This window comes from Myiozetetes cayanensis, unplaced genomic scaffold (assembly GCF_022539395.1).
Source record: "Myiozetetes cayanensis isolate MyiCay16 unplaced genomic scaffold, myiCay2020 scf3, whole genome shotgun sequence".
NCBI lineage: Eukaryota > Metazoa > Chordata > Aves > Passeriformes > Tyrannidae > Myiozetetes > Myiozetetes cayanensis.
Window position 1 is genome coordinate 1,534,755 of NW_026087521.1, and position 13,016 is coordinate 1,547,770.

Here is a 13,016-nt window from a genome sequence, read left to right on the forward strand (position 1 = left end):
AGATACTGCCCTGGGATGGGTATTCCTGCAGGAATATCCAGGATCATTCCCCTGGGATGGATATTCCTGCAGGATCCAGGATCATTCCCCTGGGATGGATATTCCTGCAGGAATATCCAGGATCATTCCCCTGGGATGGATATTCCTGCAGGAATATCCAGGATCATTCCCCTGGGATGGGTATTCCTGCAGGAATATCCAGGATCATTCCCCTGGGATGGATATTCCTGCAGGATCCAAGAGCATTCCCCTGGGATGGGTATTCCTGCAGCTGCAGGATCCAGGATCATTCCCCTGGGATGGATATTCCTGTAGGAATATCCAGGATCATTCCCCTGGGATGGATATTCCTGCAGGAATATCCAGGATCATTCCCCTGGGATGGGTATTCCTGGAATATCCAGGATCATTCCCCTGGGATGGATATTCCTGCAGGAATATCCAGGATCATTCCCCTGGGATGGATATTCCTGCAGGATCCAGGATCATTCCCCTGGGATCAAAATTCTTACAGAGCATCCCCGTGAATTAAATAATGGGATTTCCAGGGATCTCCTGGATCAGCAAGTGCCATCCCCACCATCCCTGTGTCCCAGGGCTTGGAGGATGGACCTGTGGGCCATCTGAAAGCTGCTCAGGTTCCTCCCAAATGTCACTCACTTCTCCAACCTGGCAGTTAAAATTTTGGGATCCAATTTCCCGCCTCAAACTCGCTCTCTGGTGCTTTATATTCGGTTTTTATATGGGAAAATCAGTGTTTTCCTTATGGCAAACAGGGGGAAATCAGGGAATTATTGAGGCTGGAAAAGCCCTCCAAGATCATGGAGTCAAAACCCATTCCCCGAGGCCACCGCTGACCCCACGTGCCCAAAGTGCCACATCCACAGAGGTGGCTTTGAAATCCCTCCAGGGATGGAGACTTCCCTTTCCATGAGGAAATTTCCCTTGATATCCAACCTAAACTTTCCCCTGGCACAACTTTCCTCCTGTTTTTGTGGCTTGTTCCTCTCTTTGTGGAGGCTGATTTAGGTAAATGCCACTGGGGGCTGTTGGTACAACCTGCTCTGGGGAGAGGGAACCTTCACCGAGCTTTGGGATGGCTCCTAAAGTTAAATTTGGCTCCTAAAGTTAAACCACATGATTAAATATTTGGAATCTATGGAAATCATTCACTGGCCAGGAGTGGGAAAGAGAAACAAAGAGGGAAATGAGAGTTACAACCCCCGAGGGGGAGTGGGAAGGACAAGGATTCCCCCTGCCCAGCACCCCCTGACTCTTCTCCCAGCTCCTCTCCCCTCACTGAGCTCAATCATCAGTGATTTATGGAAATTATCAGCCAGGGGGGTGATGGGATGATGAAAATGGAATTATCAGCCAGGGGGGAGATGGGATAATTTACCCACCCTCTGATTTCCAGCTAAGGTGACTCCTGTGAGGTGCTTTCAGAGAGCTCTCTGTGCCAGCTGTGACACCTCCAGGTGCCACCGCTTTCCCTGGAAGGGTGGCAGGACTTTTTTTGGCTCGGCAGCAGATCCAGGGACGCTCAGCAGAAAGCACCAAAACCTCACCTTTATCATGCACCCAAAAAACCTTATTTTTAACCCAAAAAAACCCTACATTTTGAGTAGATTTTCTCTACGGCTACGAGAATGATCCCACCTCGCTCCGGAGATCCGGGAGATGGATGGAGCCATCCCCTGAAATGCAGGAGTCAGCTCATTCCAGACCCACTCCACCATTTTTTCTCCTCTCCACAACTCATTTACAGCACTTTTTAAGTGAAGCTGTGATTATATCTGGCAGAGCAGATCAAGAGGAGGAGGGAGATTTTTATTTAAAGCCCCAAAGTCCTTCTGGGTGTTCAGTGGAGGGGATGCAGATGAATTTCTCCCGTGGATTCTTTGTTTTTTGAGCTCCGAGGAAGCCTTTCAGAGCCTGTCATTTTGACTCTGGATGGTCAGGAAGGAAAAAAAAAGGCAAGGAGGAAAAAAAATCCCCATTTTAAGTCTCGCTCGAGACGGTTTGGACTCCGTCATCTTGGGCAGAGAATCAGCTGGAGCAGCAAAAAAAAATAAATTATCAGAGCCTGAATTGATAAATGGCCTGGAATAATAAAAAAGTGTTGATTTGGAGCTGGCTGTGGAGTTGGGAAGCTTTTTGGGCATCACCCTCCGAGAAAAAGGGAGAGAAGCAAAAAACCAGCCAAAAAAAAAGTCAAAAAACACCTTAAAATACTGGAAAAAAACCCCAACCAAACAGCAGATCAGCAGCCTTTCCACTTCTTCCTGCCCTTCTCCTCCTTCCTCAAGCCCTTTCCTCACCCTCCATCCCTAATCCGAGCTGGATGTGATCCCACCTGGCCAACACAACCCCACTGGAGGGGAGGGAACAGCGCAAGGAGGGAAATCAATCCAAGGACACGAGCCCTGAGCCTGAGGGATAAACCTCCCAGAGGTGTTTTCCAGCTTTTTTGGAGGGAAAATCCCTTTTATTTGGGAAAGAGAGGCTGTTTGAAACACTTGCTGTGCTCCACCGTGACATTAAAGGTCGGTTCAGCTCCCTAAATTTTAATGCCTGACTCCCTTCCACTCCAGAACTCCGAAATAACTGGGAATATGCACCTGGAAAAGGGAATTTTTGATGGGTTGAGTGTCAGACCGAGCCTTTAGAGCTCAGGATTAACTCTCCTCCCCGCTGGAGGCATTTTTGGGGATCCCAAGAATCACTTGCTGTGCTTTAGTTCCCAGTGTGGAAAACCTGGATAAGGAGTTTTCATCAAACACCTCCCAAAAAAGGGCCATATCTGGTTATTTACAGGGAAAAGCTTTGGGTGAAGGTGGAAGGATTAGACAGGTGATTATGTGGTTTATTTTTTTTATAGGGGATAAAGTACAAATTTCAATAATGCATCAAATTCAACATCAAGGGCTGATTTTGGGGAAGATTTCCGAAGATTCCAGGAGATCTCTGCCTCCTGAACCCAACCAGCAGGAGGAAAACACTACATTTTAAAATAAATCACTATTAAAAAACCCCAAACCACCTCTGTTTTTTTATAGGAAAGGTCTGGAACGAGCCATAAAATCTGGAAGTGGCTTTGAACTCTGCCAGAGTTCAGGAGGTTCACGGGGTTCAGGAAGCAAAGCTCCAGTTTGGGGTTGTACATCCTCCCTCTGCTTCCCAGAGGGGTGAGAGTTGGGACCTCTTAGAGATGCTGAATTGCTCCTTTTTCACCTCAACTGTCCTTTTTTCAGGGAGCTGAAATAAAAACAAACCCCCAAGAGCGACGAAATCTCCCTGGTCCTCCAAGATCAGAGAAGGGAGCGTGTGGGGAGGGACCTCTAAAGGTCAGCTGGTCCAACCCTCAACTTTTCTGGCACCAGGTGTCTTCTCCTTGTGCAGGATCCAAAGGGAAAGATGGATCCACAAAGATGGATCCACAAAGATGGATCCACAAGGATGGATCCACAAGGATGGATCAGGTCAACCCCTGACTCCACAATCAGACACCTCTTTCTGCTGACACGTGGAGGAGGGTGGGGGGTGAGGAGCAGAGGTGACAGCACCGAGTGTCCCACAGAACAGCCAAACAAGAGGTTGGATCATGGAATTGTCCAAATTCCACCGGCCTGGCTTGCCCTCTACTGGTGAAAGCACTTGCTGGTGCTGAAGGGGCAAAGTGATGCCACCACTTAAAAAGACAGAAGGAAAGAGAAAACAAGCTCAGGGAGAGCTTCTCATTAATGGAACTCACAAGAAATCCCAACTAATAAATCCTGCTTCCCAGTGGGAGACACTTAAGGGAGGGATTTTCCCCTTGCAAATCTTTTCCTTGGGGTTTTGACTGCAACAACCGGCACCCAAAACCTGTGGAAAACGAGCCCAGAATGAAAGCTGGCCCTGAGAACTGAAAGCTGGCCTGGAGAATGTCCTTCCATGGCCTCTCTGCCCTTCACTCCACGCTAAAATTCCAAGTGAAGGAAAAACTGGGAAGGAGGCAATGGGCTGGAGAAAAATCCCCTCGGGGTTTCGGTGATGGAGAAGGAACAACCAGCACCCAAAACCTGTGGAAAACGAGCCCAAACTCAAAGCTGGCCTGAGAATTTCCCTCCACAGCCTCTCTGCCCTTCACTCCACGTTAAAATTCCAAGTGCAGGGAAAAGGGGGACGGAGGCAACGGGCTGGAAAAAAACTCCCGCCGAGCTCCTGCGGCGATGGGCGATGATGAGCGGAGATAAAGAAGGACTTGCAGAGCCCATCAGCTCAGCAAACACCGCCGATGAGCAGAGCCCAGACTGTCACCGCTGATAAAGGACAGGCTAAACACTCTATTAGTTTTTCATTTGGAGAATTAATGTTGGTGGTTTTTTTTTTTTTACACTCCCCGGTTAATGAATTGTCTCGTTAGCGCCGCCCGCCCCCCCGAGCTCCCCCAGCGGCATCGATTTCCCGGGAAAATTAGCACTTTATAAAACCAAAAAAGGCAATAACTCCTGGGGAAGGGGGTTGTTCTTCACCTCTTTCTGCAGAGGGGCAGCCTCGGGAGGGGAGGAGATTGTTGGGGGGGAAATATCTGCCGAAAAGAGAGGGGGGAAAAGGTGAAGCTCCGCTGGGAGGTTCGAGCTTTAGGTGGCACAAAAACCCCCTGGAAGCTTTGGTGGAACTTTTCTGGAGGAATCTGCAGTCAAGGCTGGAAAAGGATCAAAACCCTCCCAGAACTGCCTGGTTCATTGAAAAAACCAACTCCAAAAAGCAGGTTTTTGTCACTGGAGGAAGCAAAATTGGGCAGGGAGAGTGAAGGGCAGGAAAACCATCACAGTCGACTTCAGGGTGGAAGGATCTCCCTGAAAAGTCCGGGATTTGCTGTTCCAGGGCTCCTCAGTCACGAAATAACCCCCTGGGGTATTTTTTTTTCCTCTTGGCAGTAATTTCTAAGGTAATTTTTCCCCTGTCTTAACCTCCTCAGAAATACTATTTCTTGGGCTGAGTTTTCTTAGCTCAGATCTCCAAAGCTCAGCACAAATCCTTTTTTCCTGAGTTATAAAAGCCTTTCTTTTTTTTGCCTGTTTGGAGTTTTTCCCACCTCTCTCTGGGCTTGTTCAGCCACATCTGCCTTAAAACCAGGGCAAAATCCCAGCTCCAGGGAAGTCCTGGAGGCGTTTCCATCAATCCACGGAGAGCCAAAAACTCCCTCCCCTCCTTTTCCTTTCTTTCCTCGATCCTCAGCTGCACCTTCCCAATAAACGAGCTCGAAACATCAGAATTTTTCTGGGAATAAACTTGTCCTGGGAGGGTTTTATTCCTAAAAGGTCCTTCAACCTCCCAGTCTGGACTCACTGGAAGAGAAGGGAACAGAATTCCCGAGCTTAAGTCCCGATGCCAAAGAGCAAAACTGCAGGGCCATGGGGGAAGAAAACGTAGCAAAAATAAAAATAAAAATACCTTAAAGATCAATTTTTTTTGGACTGTTGGTAATTATGGATGGAAGTGGTTTGGGGGTTGTTTTGTTGTTAATAGATTCGTTTGCAGAGCAAGAGGAGGGGACAAAGGAGAGTGGAAGAGTCTTGTCCAGGAGGATGTTGGGGAAGGGATGAACAGGAATATCCCTGGGAATTACAAAGAGTTTTCAAAGGAAGGGTGAGGAATGGGAAACCAGGAAAAACAGGCAATCACCAAGATGATTTCAGTGACAGCAGGAACATCAGTTTATGTTCCGAATCAGCTGCAGATGGAAGCGTCACCTCTGCCCGCGGGATCCTCCCTGAAAGCCTCGCTAATGAGGTCAATTATTTACGTGACAATCCCCACCCCCACCCCGCGTTTGGGGCCGGTGGGAGGGGATGGAAAAAGGGATGGAACGCGGGGAATTGGTGTAATCCCGGCCCAGGGGCACCGGGAGAGCATCCCGGGTGGGGAAATGCGGGATAACGATCCGGGAATGCGGGATAACGATCCGGGAATGTGGGATAACGATCCAGGAATGCGGGATAACGATCCGGGAATGTGGGATAACGATCCGGGAATGCGGCAGCCAGGCGAGGAAAACAACCTGATCCTTAAATATCGGATGGAAAGCTGCAACCAGCAACCCGTGAGAGCAACTCTGCTGGCTTTATTTTCCAGGGAAAATAATAATAATAATAATTAAAAAAAGGCACCAGGAGATCCCTCGGGCAAGAAAACAAGAGCCTTGAGCTGCCTGAGGATTGTGGGGATCTCATCCCGGAGATCCAGCAAAGCTGACCCGGATTTTTAGGCCGGGAAATTTTCTTGTTATAAAGTTGTAAACCAAAGCTCCTCGTGCTCAGCTGAACCAAAACAGGTGTTTTGTTGCCTCGAGGTCGAGCAGCTCCCTGCTGGTTTGGTTTTTTTTTTTGCCATCCCGAAGAAACGATCCGTGGGTTTTGTGCTCCAGGAGCTGAGGAACCAGCTGGATTCGTGTCCCCTGCCTGAACTGCTCACGGAATCACAGAATATTTGGGGTTGGAACCTGAAAGATCGTCCTGTTCCACCCCCTGCCATGGACAGGGACACCTCCCACTATCCCAGGCTGATCCAACCTGGCCTTGCATCATTCCAGGGATCCAGGGGCAGCCACAGCTTCTCTGGGAAATCCAGTCCAGCCCTTCCCACCCTCATAACCAGGAATTCCTTCCCAATATTCCTCATTTTTCCGATTAAACCCCAGCCCCCAGCAGGTGGTGGGTGCTGGTGGCGTTTGGAGCAGCAAGGACAGGACAATTGACACCCCCTGCAGCATTCCAGAGGTGTGGAACAGCAACAGGCTGAGCGTGGCAGGGACAGGAGGGAGCTGGGGGGGGTTGGATGAATTCCCATGCCCAGGAAAACCTTTTTTTTTTCCCTTTTGGCTTCCTCTGAACCCGCAAATGAATGCAGACAATGTGGGCACAGCCACGAGGTGGGAAAAAGGGCTCGTAAATGATCTTATTGTGAAGGTTCAGAGCACCTGGACAGGTTTTTTTGGGCTTTTGCAGAAGAGCCCCAACCGCTCAGGGGGAGCAGAAGGAGAAAGGACGCTCAGGGAGCTGAATTTAAATGCCATTTAAATGAATTTATAGACTGAAGGGACAGATAATTCATCAGATAACACAAGCACTCAAGATGGGCCTCGTTAATGGAATGGCAGATGTTCTGAACTGGGGAGAAATGGGGCAGCTTTTCCCCTTTTCAGAGAGTCACCCACTTTTGTTGCACTAATAAAGCGACAAAAATAAAGTCCTTGCCCTGCGTGAGGTCAGGCACGTGTGGATCGTCCCTAATGCGGCTTTTAAATAAGGCTCCTCTATTAATAGATCCCTAAAATAAAATGAAATGAAATGAAATAAAATAAAAATCACCTGGGAGAAATCCAACCCCATTTAAAGAGCTGCACTGGGTTCATTAGAGACACCGGGGCTGAACACAAAGTTCAGCACTGCTGGCTGGCCTGGCTGGGGAAATGAAAAGGCAGCAATTTTACCACCTGATTTTCCATCTGGGCTCCAAACCCCCTCTGGGAGCAGGAAAAGGAGCCTGGGAGCAGACTGGAAATTCCAGCTCCTTCTCCTCTGGCTGAGGGGGGAAAAGGGGCTCTGCCAGCAGGTTTAAAAGCACCGTTTTGTCCCAATTAATTAATTAATTAAAATTAATTTTAATTTAATTAATAAATAATAAAATAAATTAATTAATTTAATCCTCCAAAGCACCGTTTTGGGGAGTGGTGCAAGCTGGAGGGACAGGACACAGGGAATGGCTTCCCAGTGCCATTTAGATGGGAGATTGGGAAGGAATTGCTGGCTGGGAGGGTGGGGAGGGGCTGGACTGGATTTCCCAGAGAAGCTGTGGCTGCCCCTGGATCCCTGGGAGTGTCCAAGGCCAGGCTGGAGCAACCTGGGACAGTGGGAGATGTCCCTGCCCGTGGATTGGAGTGAGATGATCCCTGCAGTCCCTTCCAACCCAAACCATCCCCTCATTCTGTGAGAAAATAATCTCAAATTTGGTGTTTAAACCATTCAGCTCCACCCCCATCTTTCCTCTTCCTGCCTGCAGACACCACACAACCATCTCCCAAACCTCCCAAATCCTTCAGGGTGCACCAGAACCCCTCCTCTGTCAAATATGCAGAGATCTCAGAAGCTCCAGGAGGAGGGGATGGGGATGTTCCATCTGCATCTGGCAAGGCAGAGAGGGAGAGGAGGGAAAACCCGACTTCCACTTCCATGCAAAACCCATTTAAAATGGACTTGCCTTCCTCAGCAAATTCATCTTCTCCCACCAGCTTTCATTTTCAAAATGGTGAAAAAGAAGTTTGTCTTCCCTCAGAAGGCAAGAGGGAAAGAAAAGGACTCTGTCACATCTGAGGGGCTTGGAAAATGCAACCCACAATTCTGAGGGAGTGCAGATAAGGTGGAAGAGCCATCAGCTGAGCAAACACCAAATAATGAGCAACTCAGAGACAGCCCATCAGCAACTCCAGGAGGGATAACTGGGGCACATCCACAACCAAGGGCTATTTATTTATTGCATTTTTCATCTCCAGGATTTTGGACAGACTTCATCCCCCCCCAAAAAAACCAAAACCAAACCACCAGCAGGTACCCCCTGCTCAGGATTTCCCAAAACCTGCCCACCTGGGGCTTCCTGAATATCCACAGCAAAGGCTGTCCCACGGGAGACACTCCGTGTGGGAGGAGGAGAGGGAAACACTGTGGGAGGAGGAGAGAGGAACATTCCGTGTGGGAGGAGGAGAGGAAAACAGTGTGGGAGGAGGAGAGGGAAACACTCACTGTGCGAGGAGGAGAGGGAGACAAACACTCCGTGTGGGAGGAGGAGAGGGAACACTCGGTGTGGGAGGAGGAGAGGGAAACACTGTGGGAGGAGGAGAGGGAGACACTCACTGTGGGAGGAGGAGAGGGAAACACTCACTGTGGGAGGAGGAGAGGGGAACACTCACTGTGGGAGGAGGAGAGGGAAACACTCACTGTGGGAGGAGGAGAGGGGAACACTCACTGTGGGAGGAGGAGAGGGAAACACTCACTGTGGGAGGAGGAGAGGGGAACACTCACTGTGGGAGGAGGAGAGGGGAACACTCACTGTGGGAGGAGGAGAGGGGAACACTCCGTGTGGGAGGAGGAGAGGGAAACAAACACTCCGTGTGGGAGGAGGAGAGGGAAACACTCACTGTGGGAGGAGGAGAGGGAACACTCCGTGTGGGAGGAGGAGAGGGGAACACTCCGTGTGGGAGGAGGAGAGGGAACACTCCGTGTGGGAGGAGGAGAGGGGAACACTCACTGTGGGAGGAGGAGAGGGAAACAAACACTCACTGTGGGAGGGGAGGGAAACAAACACTCACTGTGGGAGGAGGAGAGGGAACACTCCGTGTGGGAGGAGGAGAGGGAACACTCCGTGTGGGAGGAGGAGAGGGAAACAAACACTCACTGTGGGAGGAGGAGAGGGAAACAAACACTCCCTGTGGGAGGAGGAGAAGGAGACACTCAGTGTGGGAGGAGGAGAGGGAAACAAACACTCACTGTGGGAGAAGGAGAGGGAGACACTCACTGTGGGAGGAGGAGAGGAAAACAAACACTCACTGTGGGAGGAGGAGAGGGAAACACTCACTGTGGGAGGAGGAGAGGGGAACACTCCGTGTGGGAGGAGGAGAGGAAACAAACACTCACTGTGGGAGGAGGAGAGGCTGGAGAAAGCCCCCTTGGCTCGCCCCGCCAGCCACTCCAGGCTCTCGTGCATGTTGGCCAAGGCCTTGAGGTCGCTGACGTCGCGCAGGATCTCCTGCTGAGGGATCAGTTTGTCGCCCAGGTTGCCGATGAGAACTTCGGATTCTTTGCCGAAAGCGGCCCTGGGGAAAACAAACAAACAAATAAATAAACAAACAAACAAACACAAAGCAAAGCCACCCCTCAGGGAGCAGGGATGGGGGAGTGAAGGTCAGAGCAGCTCCTGAGGGGCTGGGGCAGCGTGAGGGGTCTGGGGAACCTGGCATGGTGGGGTCTGGGGAACGAGGTCTTTTTGGGGTATTTTTGGGGGTGTTTTCGGGTATTTTAGGGGTTTTGGGGGTGTGGTTTTGGGGGTAATTTTTGGGGGTGTTTTGGGGTATTTCTGGGGTATTTTTGGGGGTGTTTTGTGGTATTTTGGGGTATTTTTGGGGTATTTTTGGGGTATTTGGGGTATTTTTGGGGTGGGTTTTTGGGTGATTTTGGGGGTGTTTTGGGGGTATTTTTGGGGCATAATTTGGGGGTATTTTAGGAGTTATTTTTGGGGCGGTCTTGAGGTATTTCTGGGGTATTTTGGGAGTGTTTTCAGGGTACTTCTGAGGTAGTTTGGGGTATTTTAGAGGTGATTTTGGGGTATTTGGGAGTATTTCTGGGGTATTTTGAGTTTTTTGGGGAGGGATGGTTTTGGGGGTATTTTGGGGCACTTGGGGTATTTTTGGCGTGGGTTTTTGGGTGATTTTGGGGGGTGTTTTTTGGGTATTTTTTGGGTGTAATTTGGGGGTATTTTTGGGGTGATTTGGGGGTATTTTCGGGTTGGTGTTGAGGTATTTCTGGGGTATTTTGGGGGGTATTTTGGGGGTTTTTTTGGGGGTATTTTGGGGCACTTGGGGTATTTTTGGCGTGGGTTTTTGGGTGATTTAGGGGGCGGTTTTGGGGTATTTTGGGGGCATTTCTGGGGTATTTTTGGGGCATAATTTGGGGGTATTTTAGGAGTTATTTTTAGGGTGGTCTTGAGGTATTTCTGGGGTATTTTGGGAGTATTTTCAGGGTACTTCTGAGGTAGTTTAGGGGGTGATTTTGGGGTATTTGGGAGTATTTCTGGGGTATTTTGTTTTTTGGGGGGATGGTTTTGGGGGTATTTTGGGGCACTTGGGGTATTTTTGGGGTGGGTTTTTGGGCGATTTTGGGGGTGGTTTTGGGGTATGTTTGGGGTACTTTTGGGGTGTAATTTGGGGGTATTTTGGGGGTGAATTTGGGGTATTTTTGGGGTTATTTTTGGGGTGGTCTTGAGGTATTTCTGGGGTATTTTGGGAGTGTTTTAAAGGTACTTCTGAGGTGATCTGGGGTGTTTTTTTATGATTTTGGGGTAGTTTTGGGGATATTTTTGGGGTGATTTTGGGGGGTACTTTTGAGTGATTTGGGGGTATTTTGGAGTATATCTGGGGTATTTTGGGGGTGTTTTGGGGTATTTTGTGTTTTTTTTGGGGGGTATTTTGGGGCATTTGGGGTATTTTTGGGGTGGGTTTTTGGGTGATTTTGGGGGTGGTTTTGGGGTATTTTGGGGGTATTTCTGGGGTGATTTGGGGGTATTTCTGGGGTATTTTTGGGGCATAATTTGGGGGTATTTTAGGAGTTATTTTTGGGGTGGTCTTGAGGTATTTCTGGGGTATTTTTGGGGGTGTTTTGGGGTATTTTGGGGTATTTTAGGGGGTATTTTGGGGTGGGTTTTTGGGTGATTTTGGGGGTGGTTTTGGGGTTTTTTGGGGGTATTTCTGGGGTGTAATTTGGGGGTATTTTGGGAGAGATTTGGGGGTATTTTGGGGGTTATTTTCGGGGCTGTCTTGAGGTATTTCTGGGGTATTTTGGGGGGTATTTTGGGGTATTTTGGGGTTTTTTGGAGGGTGGTTTTGAGGTATTTTGGGGCATTTGGGGTATTTTTGGGGTGGGTTTTTGGGTGATTTTGGGGGGTGTTTTTTTGGTATTTTTTGGGGTGTAATTTAGGGGTATTGTGAGGTTTGTTGGGGTATTTTGGGGTTATTTTGAGGTTGGTCTTGAGGTATTTTTGGGGTATTTTGGAGGGTGGTTTGGAGTATTTTTGGGGGGGTGGGGGTATTTGGGGGCACTTGGGGTATTTTTGGGGTGGGTTTTTGGGTGATTTTGGTGGGGTTTTTGTGGGGTTTTTTGTATTTCTGGGGTAATTTGGGGGTATTTTGGGAGTGTTTTGGGGATACTTCTAAGGTGATTTGTAGGTATTTTTTTGGTGATTTTGGGGGTATTTTTTGGGTGATTTTGGGTTGTTTTGGGGTATTTTAGGGTGTTTGGGGGTATTTTTGAGTGATTTTGGGGTTTTTTTTGAGTATTTCTGGGGTATTTTGGGGTATTTTGAGTTTTTTGGGGGGGTGGTTTTGGGGGTATTTTGGGGCACTTGGGGTATTTTGGGGTGGTTTTGGGGATGTTTTGGGGTATTTTTTGGGGCATAATTTGGGGGTATTTTTGGGGTGATTTGGGGGTATTTTGGGGATTATTTTTGGGGTGGTCTTGAGGTATTTTTGAGGTATTTTGGAGGGTAGTTTGGGGTATTTTGGGAGTGTGGGGGTATTTGGGGGCATTTAGGGTATTTTTGGGGTGGGTTTTTGGGTGATTTTAGGGGGTGGTTTTTGAGTATTTTTTTGGTATTTCTGGGGTGATTTGGGGGTATTTTGGGATAGTTTTGGGGGTATTTTGGGGGTTATTTTCGGGGCTGTCTTGAGGTATTTCTGGGGTATTTTGGGGTGTGTGTTGGGGTATTTTGGGGTTTTTTGGGAGGATGGTTTTGGGGGTATTTTGGGGCACTTGGGGTGTTTTTGGGGTGGATTTTTGGGTGATTTTGGGAGGTTTTTATGGGTATTTTTGGGGTATTTCTGGGTTGATTTGGGGGTATTTTTGGGGGTGATTTGGGGGTATTTTGGGGGTTATTTTCGGGTTGGTCTTGAGGTATTTCTGGGGTATTTTGGGTGTGTTTTAAAGGTACTTCTGAGGTGATTTGGGGTTTTTTTTATGATTTTGGGGTAGTTTTGGGGATATTTTGGGGTGATTTTGGTGGGTACTTTTTGGGTGATTTTGGGGTATTTTTGAGTGATTTGGGGGTATTTTGGAGTATTTCTGGGGTATTTTCGGGAGTGTGTTGGGGTGTTTGGGGTTTTTTGGGGGGGATGGTTTTAGGGGTATTTTGGGGCACTTAGGGTATTTTTGGGGTGGGTTTTTGGGTGATTTTGGGGGCGGTTTTTGGGGTATTTTGGGGGTATT

General features: G+C 48.7%; 1 protein-coding gene across 1 annotated transcript in view; it reads right to left on the minus strand.

Moving 5' to 3' along the window:
• Window positions 1-13,016, minus strand: part of EXOC4 (exocyst complex component 4) — a 226,159-nt gene that overhangs the window by 17,925 nt on the left and 195,218 nt on the right. Inside the window, exon 14 of the mRNA XM_050325228.1 lies at window positions 9,678-9,856. Coding sequence (XP_050181185.1) covers window positions 9,678-9,856 — 179 coding nt within the window. The remainder of the gene's footprint in view (window positions 1-9,677; window positions 9,857-13,016) is intronic.